General features: G+C 41.7%; 1 protein-coding gene across 1 annotated transcript in view; it reads left to right on the forward strand.

Moving 5' to 3' along the window:
- LOC111669233 (semaphorin-7A) overlaps positions 1–14,763 on the forward strand; it is a 40,859-nt gene that overhangs the window by 18,174 nt on the left and 7,922 nt on the right. Inside the window, exons 7-13 of the mRNA XM_023425506.2 lie at positions 195–334; positions 1,850–2,028; positions 3,260–3,368; positions 3,601–3,808; positions 11,436–11,551; positions 13,812–13,984; positions 14,464–14,519. Coding sequence (XP_023281274.1) covers positions 195–334; positions 1,850–2,028; positions 3,260–3,368; positions 3,601–3,808; positions 11,436–11,551; positions 13,812–13,984; positions 14,464–14,519 — 981 coding nt within the window. The remainder of the gene's footprint in view (positions 1–194; positions 335–1,849; positions 2,029–3,259; positions 3,369–3,600; positions 3,809–11,435; positions 11,552–13,811; positions 13,985–14,463; positions 14,520–14,763) is intronic.

Below are 14,763 nucleotides of genomic sequence, written 5' to 3' on the forward strand. Positions count from 1 at the left end.
ATTTACAGCAGTACAATGCAAATCAGTAAAATGCAAATCAGATACTTGTGTTCAATCTCACAATATCCGCTTTATATACAGACTAATATCAATAGTATTTCTTTAAATAAGATAATGGACTGTAATCATGAAATAAGACTACGCTAGAAGATGATACTTGTTAATTGTTGACTTGTTTAAATCTCATCACACAGATCCACAGTTTGCTGGCGCTGCCATAATCCCGTCTTCGCTAAAGTTCAAGGAGGAGATCTACTTCTTCTTCAGTGAGCTCAACAAGACTGCCAGAGTGGATGAGGAGCCGTACAGGGCCCGCATCGGTCGAATCTGCACAGTAAAGAAAAAACCAAAACCTTTTCCTGCAACCTCTCCTCCCATTGCATATATATTTATATATGAGTTATGAGCAGTACTATCAAAGTGTTTTCTGAGATTGTTTCATCTGAATACTTTCTGGAAGCCTGGAGAATTTGTGTGAGTGTGATGTTTCAAAAGAAAGCCACTGGTTTTAAGTGAATTACTAATGAAATGACCTAAAGGATCTAAAGCTTCAAAGTTTGAATAAATCCCAAATGCTCTGAGTGAAGCTACATAACATATATTTTCTGGTTGCTGCTACACTCTTCTTCACTGTCAAGAAACTTTGTTAAGATGTTGCATTTTCTCAACACTCTCCAATCAGTGATGTCAAAGCAGGTGTTTCCTAATCAGCTGTCAAAGGCAAAACACCTGCTGCTCTGTGTGCTGATGATTGAGCTCCTGAATTAATTTTGAGAAATATTCACAGGGGCCCAAATCAACAGATAAAGCTGTTTTAAGGAATATTCCAACATTTTGTCACATGCTTCTCAACATACAGTTCCTTGCTCTCTTGCTGGGGGTCAATCTGTTCATCTCATCTCATCTCATCACAGAGCTAGCAGTTTCCCCCAGCTTTCAGTTTTTTATGCTAAGCTAGCAGCGCCTGGCTTTAGCTTCACATTTAAATGTGAAATGTGCAAAGCTGACACGTTTTGGTGAATCTTTCAAGAGGTTTCAGCAGGTTCTGAATGCGTCTCTCTGGACCCTGTTGTTAGTCAGTAATGCTACAAAGCACATGCTAACTACTTTTTAATACACAATTTTAAAATTCTTATTTCCACACATGTAAAAAGGCCTACAGTCCCATATTGCAAAATAGATCTGGCTATTTCTTCTGGCGCAGTATATGCCTGTTTTCCATGGCCCAAACCTGGCCCATATACAGCATGATTATCAGATGCTACTTCCAAGTCTGGGCCAATTCTGGCACACACACAGAAAATCTTCCGCCAATGCTGGAGGACAACAGCCGGAATCTGCCCCGATGTGGAAGTATATGGGCCAGACTCAGGCCGGGGACCCAGGCGTATGTTTGGCCAGGACTTTCATTTTGCTTTGACAGCTTTGAAATAGTTAGCAACCTCTACCTGCTACCCGTTTGTGTGCTAATTAGGTTACAGCAGTAGCTGTTCATTATATAGCTACATTAATGCTCACTGTTTAAACACTATGTCTTTACTTTGCTAATTACATGTTGTGCTGCAGAGCATCTATAACAAAGCTAAGCTAGCTGTTTCTACTGCTTTGTGCTAAGATAGGCTACAGACGTCTTGAACTAATTTCTGCACCGGAACCTCCGAGATAGATCTCTTTTGTTTCCTACCAAAATGTCAGAGAATTCCCATAAGGGAGGGAAAAGGAGTCCTTTTATCCTGAGTTAGGGGGTCAGTGTCTTATCTCTTCAGGGTGAAACACAGTAAAATTCAAAATTACTAACCTGGCTGCCCTGTAGGATTTGGTTGTCAGAGTTCTTGTATGTTATTTCCAGGTGGATGAAGGGGGCATTAAAAGCCTGCTGGCAGACTCGTGGACCACCTTCATGAAGGCCCGGGTGATGTGTGGCACGGGCAACACTCAGCAGCAGTACAACAACATGAAGCAGGCCGTGGTGCTGACAGCGCAGGACAAGAGGGCCGGGGTCATGTATGGCCTGTTTTCCAACGCATGGTGAGCCGGAACATCCGTCTTACTCAGCTAAAAACTACAGAATAAAACAGAAACAAAACAGCCGAAGTGCATATTTATGATGCAAGCGTGCACATCATGTTACAACCTCATACATCAAGTTTAACTACTTATGGCAGATTGGTAGTCCTGTATTTCTTATGTAGTTGTGCAGCTTTGTTCACTGCAAATACAAAATAGAAACACCATAATCCAGAAACAATTAACTTCAGCTTTATTTGATCTATTTGCAAGCGACAGTTTACAAAACTGACCATAAAGTTCTTGCAAATCTAGTCCAAAAATCACAACTTAAACGTAGACATGACAATGTGCAAACAACAGACAATGTCGGATCCTCTGCCCTTGCTATGTGTGTGTGGGTGGACAGCTATGCAGCGAGCTACGCAGGGGGAGCAGACTGTAGATGCCTATAAATGTTTGCTTGGTCACAGATCTGACAAAATTCAATTTCAGTTAAATGATCTGTGTCAGCCGCCGTCGCCTCCGGCAACGGAACACCAGACTGAAACCAACAGTCGGTGACCGAATACCTAAGGTTAAAAACTGGCACATTTTCTTTCTGTGCTACTTTAAAATAGTGGTATAGCTACCACTCAGGGGAGGCGGGGGGGGGGGTTCCACAGCTGAAAACAGTCGCCCCCAAAAGCTGGAACCTCTGGTCACAGAGATTCACAGGAAAGCAGTATTTTCTTTTTTTTTTGTGCATTAATAGATGAAATTTTCAAAGTAGATAAAGGAAACCTCTTTGGTTTAACGAGTCACTAATGCAAGACCCATGCAACTGGCAACAAGGGATATCAAGTAGACATTGCTTCATAATAATGGTGTGGTGTGCAATGGATGCTCTGACTGTGTGTGTGTGTGTGTGTGTGTGTGTGTGTGTGTTTCAGTTCAGCTCAGCCTCTCACTGAACTCCATCTCTTTGTGCTATTTCACTGCTGTCGCTCTCCTTTCCGTCTTGTCTCTGTACATTTATATCAGATTCACAAAGCTCTGAGACACAGTACCTGCAGATTCTTTCCTCAAGTTGAAAGACACCATTTCTAACATTCACTTCGCTTCCTGTTTGAACACACAGTAAACCAAGAGAAAGAGAAACTAGAACATGCTAGTCGAGAATTTCTAGTTGCTCCCCAGCAAGTCCCTCATAACAACTTTCCCTGGTTTTATTTTGGGTGTAATTACTCTTCTTCTTTCTGCCTTTGTTCAGGGGCAGAACTGTGATCTGCGCTTACTCCATTGAAGATATTGACCAAGCCTTCTCCACAAGCAAACTGAAGGGCTACAGCAGTCCGTTCATTGGCAGTCGCCCTGGAATGGTAAGAAAAACCAACATGACTTTCTGTGTTTTTTATAATCACACCAATCTGAAGAGAAACATGCAATTGCATGAGTCAGCCTTTATTTCAGAGGAGAAAAGATTGAAGAGCTATTTTTGAAAGGCGTGAGTTAATAAAAGAAAAAGCAATTTTGAGCTCTTTGTCCGAGGGCGATTTATTTTATTCAAGTTCCCAGCCCAGTCTGAATTGATTACATCACTTCTCCCCTCAGTGCGTCCGCAAGAACTCGACAGCAGGAGGTCAAAATGACATCAAAAACCTGGGGGTGATCAGATACTACCCAGAAATTGAGGATGTGATCCGGCCCGTCGGTGTGGCTCCACTTGACCTCCCCACAGACGACCAGATCACACACACCGTGGCGGACATCGTGCTGGCGGTCAATGATGAGCACTACAGCGTCCTGTACCTCGGAACAGGTGTGTGTGCATGTATACGCATGTATGTGTAATGTACTGCAAATCAACCGCAGCAGATTTTTCTCTCTCCATTTCGAGAATTGGTCGTCTTTTTTCAGCACTGAATACGAGACTACTCCTTGCAGTTGCCATTCACAATGATCTCATGTGGTCTCTCTGTAGCTCTGACAACTCAGTGACGAGGCACTTGACTGACCAATGATGGAAATATGATCATTCAGTCAGTCAGACAGTTGGTGACATTCAGGATTATAGGGGGCTGGCCCTGCTGTTGCGGTCCAGCCAAAAATTGTTGTTTAAAACTGATGGTCTGATGGTCTTACTGCTCATGTTACTTGCCCCAATTGACTCCATTGTAGCACAGTTGCTTTTATCCCAGATCTAAGCAGTGAAGTTGCCGGAACAAGTTATGAAAACCAAAAGATATCGTGGCCAAAACTGCAAAAATAAGATTAAAGTTGTAAAAAAAAAAGAAATCCAGGCAACAGGCAAAAGCAGGACCCATTTGTCTATATCTCCCTTATGTTCCTGTACTTGTCTTGTTTCGGTCAGTTGGTTACTCTTGCAATAAAGGTGAATAGAGAGGGTAAAAATCCTATTCTCTGCAACTGATAAAGACACTCAGAAGTATTTGCACTTGTATATATCAGGGCAAGTGAGTCGTACAACTCAAGGCTCCTCCAGTTCAGCCACACAACACTATGGGCAAGCAGAGTAAAAACACATTGCAGACATTTGATTAATGCTCTTGTACAGCGCAAGAAAATAAAATGCATGGCTGAAAGATGCACCTGAATTCTTGATTTAATCACTGAATAGCAAAAAGGTCAAAATCTCTTCTGCTCAAAGCCTCATTCAAATGATTCCTGGCCTTTGCTAGACTCTTTCTGTTTGATCAAAGCAGCTATGCTGAGGCGCTGCTGGTGCCCATAGCAGTTACTCCAAAAATTGCCTTGTGCCGCAGGGAGATTACCATGGCAACCATCGCGAGTCATATGCTCGTGTGTGTATATGTGCATCTCATCGCTCTGAAGTTCACCGAAAGATGAGCGGAGTGTCATTTCCCCACTGCTGCTGTGGATATGTGCTTGTCATTCATCAGGCTTTTTCTAGGTTGGTTCTACTTTTAGCGCATTGGAAGAAAAAAAAAAAACCCAAAAAACAATGTAGTGTTAAAAAAAGAAAGGAGGATGGCCCCTCGCTGTGGGCTTTACTAACTGTGTCAGTAATAGGAGGGAAAGGGTGGAGAGCTATGAACAGCCACGGGTCTCTGCGGTGGCCTATAAAGAAACTGGAGCAGTTTGAGTCACAGTTATCAGAAGCTGGAGGAACAGGTTGTACTGGAGATCAGGTTGTTCCATGCTCACTCTTGGCTTTGTGAAAAGAAACATACTGTACAAGACATGGACGCCCTGATCTCTTTATGATTCTGATTTGATCACATTCCTTTTTTTTTTTCTCCTGTTCAATATTGCATCACTTTCGCTTCAGGACACCAGCTATAAATATTCACAAGCTTGTTACGAATCAAGTTTATCAATCTGCATAATTAATTTCAAAGATGCTCTGCAAATGATGGAGAGAAGCCCCCTCCCCCCCTTCCTTAAAATAATCCAATCTTTTAGTGAGTGAAGCAGACAGACAGACAGCTCGTCTTGATGGATAGTTGCATTAGAACAGTCTAAACCAATCAGAGGAGTAGAAGTGGTGAGCCAGCGTCCACCTCGGGACCACAGACGGTGGGATCGAAGCAGATGCATTTTGGGTAGCCCTGGGACATTAGTCTTCCCTAGTGATAGAAATACCAATAAATATCCTTCACTGGGACAAGCTCGGAGACACAAACCGCACAGTTAATCTTTGTGCAAGAAAAGGCAGCACCGGAAAGTAAATAACACTGAGTGCACAAATAATAAATATCTATGAAGGGGGGATGAGCTCACCCACAATGGAGCTCGCTCGGTTGAAGATTAGTTAAAGCTTGCATTCACACCTGATCTATTTAGTGCACTTTGAATGAACTCTGGTGCATTTGTCCTGTTTGCTGTGGTTCATTTAGTCTGATGAGGACATTGTCATTTGAACATTTGAACAGACCAACAACAGGACTGTTGTTATGTCACATGCATAAATCCAAAAGCTAAAGATATCGTACTTCTTCCTTGCTGCATTTGTCGTAGCAGCCATTTCTCCCATCGTGGCAGCTTATTATGTGCTGGTGGGAAATGTGTGCTGGCTTCGAGCTCAACAGCCAGCTATCAGAGATCCTGTTGCTGCTCTATAGGTTGGATCTTATTTCATTTTTAGGTGGCCCACTGCTTACACGTCTTTAAATTAGAAAAGCTGGAAACTGCAAATGTTAAAGCAAGAGACAAATGAATCGTTTATTATATACAGACATATGGTTTTGTGAACAAATTTGATGCTGCAGAACCTATAACATCTTTTTTATTTATTGTCTTCTTCCTTGTCAAAACTTAGTGAATACATTACCCACAATGCAACTTGACTACTGACATTTGGAGATTCAGGTGTGTTATGCTAGTAGCGGCTAATGTAGCATTAAGCTGCTAGCATTAAGCAGAGAAGAGGGGTCGGCTACAGAGGTCTGGTAAGCTCACATCTTTCTAACCCTGCAAGGGTTGGATGGTGCGTCTAGGTGGGCGGGGCTTGGTGACTGCTTTGTTGTGACATCACAAAGTTCCAGAAGTCCTGACAGCTCGTTTTAAGGCTGAGTTTCTGAATACAGGCTGTGTGCATTTCTCTGTGGACTGAGGCTTTGATACTTTCACAGTGTTAATATAGAACCTAGAACTGATCTATAATCAAACAACACATGGACATCTCCCTTTATTCTATATGGGAAACAATTTTTTGAGACAGAATGAACTGAACTGTTGTCATGAACAAAACCATTATCTTTAAATCTTGGATAAAAGACTCAGTCTGTAATTTGCAGATAAAACACACACCGACCACGATCTGCAGTGGCTTTGTTTCCTTGCTACAAATTCAGCTGATAAAAGCAAACATTGTTTGGCTGCTCGACACTTAAAAAGCTCAAGTAGAGTGACTAGACTGTGGGTGCCATGTGCAAGGGCACCTTAATGCTGGCTGTTATGAAAGGATAGAAGATTACTCATCTAATTTCCTCTCATCTAATTTCTCCACCCGCAGAGGCGCACAAGTTGTTTATTCTAGTCACATTTGTCTGACAAAGTGATGTATTTGGAAGCTAAAGGAACTCATTTTACAGTGTTGACCTAGAATAAACTGACAAGGTCCTAATTAGCCAAATATCTTATCATTTACCTAATAGTTTTAAGCCCGTCTAACTAGTCTTGGTGGAGCTCCCACTGTGAGACACATGCTGACAGAACGCTGCAGGATTCGACAAAGTGAATTTATCTGTGTTTTCATCACCAGCTTGCAAATAATTCAGCAGAATATATGCATATAATAACCAGCTACTTCAATATCTGTCATCTTGACAACATGACAGACAAAGATATTCACTGCCAGCTATTGAAACACTGCTCTCTTTTGCATATAACAGACTCAGAGTAGTGCAGCATTTTACATCAGTAAATGCATTCAGCTCATTTTTAATCAAACTGAAATAAAGTTGTTGTTCCTTAACTATTCAACTGATTGTTTTCTCCTCATATTTAGAGACAATTAAAGCTTTGCAGGAAAGGAACAGTATGCAAGTGTTTTAGTTTAAAATATTCAAAAATTAGCTAAGATGTATTGTACCGCAGTGGTGTTTTGAGCTATATGCTAACATCAGCATGCTAAAATGTGACAATATAAACATGCAGATGTGTAGCAGGGAAAGGTTTACCATGTTCATGCACCATGTGTACCATGACCATCTGAGTTTTGATGGTTAGAATGCTAATATTTGCTAATTAGCACTAGATACAAAGTAAAGCTTCAGCTTATAGGAATGTTATTGATATTTGATCATAAAAGATGATGGCGCTGAGGAAAATTGATCAGATCACCAATTTATTCGCAATTTTATCCTGAGGCAGACATGAATATTTGAACCAAATCTCATAGCCAAGTGTCAAGAAATTTCTATAAAAACCACATATGTAAACAGCTGGCTGCATTTTTGGAAAAGTCAGGGGATCACCAGAATCAGGACGGTACATTGTCTGTGGCAACATCCAGTAAATGTTGAGAGATTTCATTGGATAAGTAAAAACTTTTACTTGCTGGTGGCACGCGAAGATAACTTTGGTGCTCACCAAAGTCACTAGACTTTGTCCTCTGTAAACCATGAACAAGTGTACAAGCCTTCATGATGATCCATCCAATAGTTGCAGAGATATTTTGCCGGCTATTGTTGAACACACAAAGATGTTCTCAATCTGATTGAGCAGAAGTAATCTGTCAGTAGTCTGTATTCCTTCAGAAACACATCACGGAAAGACAAACAAAACAAACAAGCCACCACTTTCCTGTGACTGTGAATCTGTTCAGACAAATGAGTTAATATGTTTGATGTCCCAGCCTGTAGTTTTTGTTTTGTGAAGGAAGAAAAGAAAAGGCAGAGGTTTAACTCTGGGAGAAACCTACATCGGTGAAATCACTGATTCTCTGGGCCGAACTGTTCCTCAGTCCTCCAGTGACTTTTAAACAGGCTCAGTTGGCTAAATGTTGACCTAAACGCCACAGCTAGAACCAAAAGTGCTGAGCACATTGTAAAACGTCTGACTGTGACCGCGTTGTGTCAGGGCCCTAAAGAGTCACTTAGAAGGAAAGGTAGCAAAGGAGGAATGAAAGGTCTCTGATGCTGGGGACTGTCGGAAATGGAGCAAAAAGAACGGGCGGTAGTAAAACATTTCTTTTCCTTCAGTAGCTCGCTGACAGATTGACTACCTTAAGATGTAAAGCTGCTCGGACCATTTCAGTCATGGAGGTGAAAGCAGCGGCAGAGAGCTTCCCTCAGGGATGGATGAAATGTCAGAGCCGTACACTTGTTTCAAGTTCGACTTTATGATTTGAGATCAGAAGCTATTTTCTTTTCACACACTGTGACATTCGAGGAGGCAGTAGCTTAAAGGTTAGAGAGGCAGACCAAGGTGGCGACTGGGAAAAATATGAGCTTGAGAAAGTGAACGACTGCAACTCAGTGTAAAGCCTGCACCGTAGAGAAAAGGGTAACATACTTTAGCTTGTTAGTAAAAGAAGTTTAAACATTTCATCCAAGCAGAAAAATGTCTATATTGACTGTTGGCCTTCTGTGAAAGCTTTTACACAGTCAGTGTAACTGTGTAGATATGGAAGGTTAGCAGCTAAAAGGTGTTTACTGTAAGAGATTATGTGCACTCAGCAAACCCTCCCTGGATAAATAAAAACAACAAAAAAAACAGATTCACTCAGCACAAGTTCAGCATTGTCACCCATTTTCCGCTCAGAATGTCTTGCTGCTGTCTTTGTGCTGATACACTGTTTTGATAAAAGAGCTGAAAATAGCTGCAGACAGGATTAAAAGAATCATATGAGAATAACCTGGATAAAATGGGGAATGTTATCTCTGACTACAGAGGGGGGAAAAAAAGATTTGAAGTTTATGAAAAAGAGACAAGGCAGTTTCGGGACAAAAGAAGTCTAATAGACAGCAAGAACATGGCAGCCTAATTACAAATGAGAAAGTTCCTCTTGGAGGGAGCATTCAAGAAATGAAGATGTGAGATAAAAAGGATATCACTGTAATCACATTTTCACGTTTGGGGGAAGGTAAAATAATCTTAGATCTGACAAAAGACAAAAAAAATGTTAGAACGTCTTTCTGCAGGGAACCATTAAATCTCTCAAGGTATTATTTGGGAGGGAAGGAGTGGTTGTCTGGAGGCAGGGGATGTAAATAGCAGCTAAGGGTGAAGGAACATTTTCATTGACTTTCAGTCCAATGAAATTGCCACGCACTCAGCACCGAAAAAAAAAAGGTACAAGGTAATAAAGAAATATTGGGCAGAACAAATGACTGTAAACAGCCTGGGAGAGTGATGCCTGCACTCAGCCGTCTGGTAGTGTAATGCCCAGAGTGATGGCTCGCAGCTACCTTAATGACCTCCCTCCATTTTCAAAATCAAGCTGCATGCGAGGCGACATTATTGACCACCTGTGCAAAGATGAACAAAGATGTTAGCAAATTCCAGCAAGCCTGTGAGTCTGCTGGAGCTTGTTGTTTGGAAAACAGGAAACACAGTTCATGAGGCAAATATACACAGACAGTGCTGTGACTTATGATCGTTCCAAACACAAACAAACATGTTCCAAAACCTAGCTAACCTAGCTAACAAGAGCTAGTGTCTCAGCTAGTAATACTTTGAAATTAAGAACCTATTATTTCACCCGTATTAGGGGCAGAAACGGAAATGCTTGAAATGTGATTGTTGCTAACTAGGCTGTTAGCCGTTAGCCTTGCTAATCAGGCGCATTACAGTTAGCTAGGCTGTCAGTGCACTGCATTTTGCTAACTTTTGCTATCATGCTAATATAGTAGGGTTGCCATATTTTAAAACCTCCAAACCAGGATCTTTAACTGTACCTCACGTTCATGCATGCACACATGTATGCACTTGTGTTAGCACTTAGCACACTCCCGAGCGCACCTTTCAACACCATGAACGCTGCATTTTTATTGTTGAGTTCGTTTATGAAAGAAGCAACCTACCAGAGTCAGTCTCCTGGAGCTCTTTAGAGAAGGTGGTGGATGGTGCATTGTTCATGTTTTTATATTGGGTTGGGTAGGAAAGAGTGGGACAGGACATGACAAACCTATGTAAGCGCTGAAACAAGTAGAATATACTAATTATTATTTTACTTGTGGTGAAAACTGGGACATTTGAATGTTTTACAGTTGTGTTTTACGTGCAATAGGTCCAGAACCTTTGAGGCCCCTGATATTTTGTTTTGTCCAGTTAGTAGGTTAATCCAGATTTTATACAATACAGTTATGACTGGTTCTTACAAATGATTGAATTTAGCTTTTTTCCATCAGCTTCCATCATATTGCACTCAGCCCCGAGGTCCGAGTTCTAGGACACTGAATGCTCCATCATTTCTGTCAGGAACTAAACTCAACACTGGATTTCTGTAATTGATAGAAAACTGACCCAGAATCTAAGAGTTACTTGATTTCCCCGGCTGAATGTATTGACGGAGTTCTGCAGACACATCTTTACTTGCACACCGCAGCAGCCTGAGTAACAAACCTCCTCTGCTGTTTTAGCCTTTACTGTGGTCCATCGAGGTTAAACAAGCACAGTCATAGTATTTCTGTTTCCAGAGCAGCACTGCTTTGTTCAATGTCTTGTTCAAAAAAAAAAAAAAAAAAAATCTCTAAAACTCTAGTCTGCCGTTTTGCCTTTGGCCTTCCATCCTCCCTCAAGAGTGGAAACTGTCCAAGTCAAATCCATGAATTTATAAAGCTCTGGACAGCACAACAAGGGCTGCAACACAGGCAAGACCAGAACGCACACATTTTAACATATGACACCAAGGATGTGTGTGTGTCTTTTTGTGTGTGTGTGCGCTGTCTTGAGTGTAGAAGACTGCAGACCATCCCTCCACTCCATTTACACTGTCTTATTCTCCTTTATTTCTACAGATCAAGGTAAAGTTCTCAAAGTTCTTCACACCAGCGAGGGAGTCTTCATCGTATCCCAGTATTCTCTGTTTCACAACGAGGGTCCCGTTCTCAACATGGCCATCGACTCCCAGAAGGTATGAGAAATAGTGTGTGTGCTTTCACCATAAATATTACATCGGGTCTTATACAATGCTGGGGAAGGCTGCAGGCTTCAGGTATTCGTGGTAGATTAATTATACTAATTATACTAAGAGGAAGGAAGATTTGAAGTGATTTATATGTTTTTAGCATTAGTTTAGAAGTGTGGTTGACAACTGGCGACCCGCTATAATCTGATTGGACCGACAGTCCCACATTTAGCTATAATGTCCAAATAGAGAATCTGCGCCCCACCTGAAGAATGAGTTTTATACTTTTATCCATAAGTGAATGACAGACACAGATTGTCACGCATCAAAGGCAGCAACAGTTACACACAGAATCACAAGTGATTTTGCCTCTAAAATAAAAGCGACAATGCTTTATTTCAAGCTATTGTGAGCTTTAATTCTGAAAAGTTATGACAGGATGTTCCAAAGGTTTTGTTGCATGTATGACAGATCAGTCAAACATAATGTGACTGTGGGCTATAATGTAAATTCCAGCTGCATTTTTAATCAATTTCTTAAATTACCCTTTGATTATGTTCTGGCCCGCCATCTAATGATCAAATTTATTTGCCAACCTCTCGAATAGAAGTTCAGAGTTTAATTTAGAACAATTCATCTTTTCATTAGGGTTTTTTTTTTTTTTTTTTTACACAGATAAAGATGAACATAATGAAAATTGTTTTCACAGTTTACATGTTACGCCCCACCCTTGAGTGGCCCTAAAGGGCGCAAAACACACACACCAGCGACCCAACAAACTCATAAGACTCCTCTTAAATAACAAAAGGGTTATTTAACATAAATGTGCAAAAGAATCAGGACACTCAATTAAGACAAGCAGAAATCCCAGGCTGAGAGGCAGTTCAACCAGCAGTCCCCACGCCGAAAGCCTCTGCCCTTCTGAAGGTGGCACCAGAGTTTAACCTACATACAAGTGACCAAACCAAAAGTGGACAGCAACAGCCACGAAACAAAAATGGTGACAACGCAGTCAGCCACGACACTTACGCAGCAACCAACAAGTGACCCAGCAAAAGTGGAGTGCAGGTACCACAGCAAAAAAGGTCACACATAACCAGTAAGTGTTTATCACAGCTACACGAGACAAAGCCAACAGACTTAAGGTGGAGTCAACCCTCAAAAGAGATTGCAATTAAGCTGCTGTGCAAAGTGCAAGATTACAAGGGAAACAAGCTGTAGAGAGGCACCCCAACCTGCCTTCAGCGGCGCCCCAGGAGGCTTTCCTTAAAACAGTCATCTCTGTAAGTCAGCAGCGAAGCCAAGACAAGGCCCACTGCCTCACTCAGACAACCTACCCACACGCAGGTATACCACCAAAAGTAACAAAGGCAAAATAACAAAGTGGCGAGACTCAGTCTGCCCGACGATAATTAAGGTGTTCTCAAGCAACCTCCAGGGCACTAAAGTGAACATCTAGTCAAAAGCACAAACAGACAAGCAGCAAAACCATAAAGGATCTACACAACACTCCACCAGTGACCCAACAAACTCATAAAACGCCTCTAAAACCTCTAAAAAGGGTTTATTTAACATAAATGTGCAAAAGAATCAGGGCGCTAAGAGGCAGCAGAACCAGCAGTCCCCCACGCCAAAAGCCTCTGCCGTTCTGAAGGTGGCACCAGAGTTTTTAATCTTTCCTCCCCAGGCCAGGTGGATCTCGTGGAGTGATCAGGGCGGAGCTGCAGGGGAGACAGGACAGGGAAAAGACAAAAAAAAACCACCGGGAAAGCCATGCTGCCGCAACACTCTGCACCATTCAAGGCTTTTTTTTTTTTAACCTGATCATATACACAAAATTTGGAATTTCTTGAGTAAAAAGTTTTTCATGCAATTATGAGTTCCCCATTTATTTCTATAACATAGACTCTACAAAATTCAACATTTTCAATGTATAAAATAAATAGCTGTGGTCCGTTTAGGCCTGTGTCTAATGAATGGATAAGATAATTAATAAATCTGATTATATGGTGAATCATTATAAAAACCCTGGTCTTTATAAAATATGAACTATTTTTCCAGCCATGTTGTCCATTGTCCATATTATAGAAATTCCTTATTTTGTGCTGTAGTTCAGGGTTTTACTGCTCCGTGTTGGTTTGGAAGCTGCTCTGCTCAAGAGAAAACACACGTGAAGAAAGTGGCTGCTTTGGTTTTGAATCATGATGCGACACTGGCTGGTTTGAGTCCAAAAGGCACATACTGGATTGTATCTTTTCCTCCTTAGGGACACCTGTATGTCGGCACGGCGATGGAGGTCCAGCGACTGCCGCTGGCTGACTGCGGTCGCTATGGCGACACATGCAGGGAGTGCATTCTTTCCCGGGATCCGTACTGCGGCTGGGACAGAGCCAGGAGGAAGTGCATCGCCATCCCGCCTGGATACAACGTCTCATCTGGGTACGATGATTAGATATGATGTCACCACTGCAGAGCTATTGGCTGTTTCCACATGGGCTGACAGGAGGGGGGGAGGAGCTCATTAGCAATGTCTAAAACTCAGTATCAGTGGTGAGCTGAAGCTTAAATCTGTAATTACAGAAATGAAATTTGCTTTAACTATGAAGAAACTGCGGTTTAAAGAAGAAGATGCATGTGGAGCTTTTGTTAAGCACTGACTGCAAATTTCTCATGTAGTAATTTGCTCTGGCTCTAATGGACATTGTGGATTTCCAATTTTAAGAAAGAACAGGAAAATTAATCTGTACTGTGTTGTAATAAGCCTCTGACTCAGTTTTCTCCTTTTCCCGCTCTCACATTCCTGAACGATTTAGTCCCTGTCTGTTTTAATTCGCAGTAGGTTAATGTGGCGACTCGCGAGCTATTTGTGAAGCTATATTCAACCCTGCTAATTTGTCCTCTCCATTATTTTCCAACAGGGCGCTCATTCAGAATCTGGACCATTCGAACTCCTCGGTTTGCGGGGAAGCTGCTGGTGAGCCCTTATCTGCTCTCTCCCACTCTCTCTGTATCTTAATTAACCAAAAATAGGAACCTTTCTGAGCAGCTAGAGTAAAAAGATGATTATCATATAATTGAGTGGAGTACAACAAGCCACAGGGAGATTTTTTTTCTTCTTTATGTTATGGCTTGCCCCGTTTCAAAGCTCAAAACCCAGTTATGACCTCGACTAATCATGACAATTACTCCCCTCTGAAGGGAAGGCTATCTTCTTTAGT

The sequence above is a fragment of the Seriola lalandi genome, unplaced genomic scaffold, assembly GCF_002814215.2.
Source record: "Seriola lalandi dorsalis isolate HSWRI2012SDOR001 ecotype SW California unplaced genomic scaffold, Sedor1 jcf7180002054782, whole genome shotgun sequence".
Taxonomy (NCBI): domain Eukaryota; kingdom Metazoa; phylum Chordata; class Actinopteri; order Carangiformes; family Carangidae; genus Seriola; species Seriola lalandi.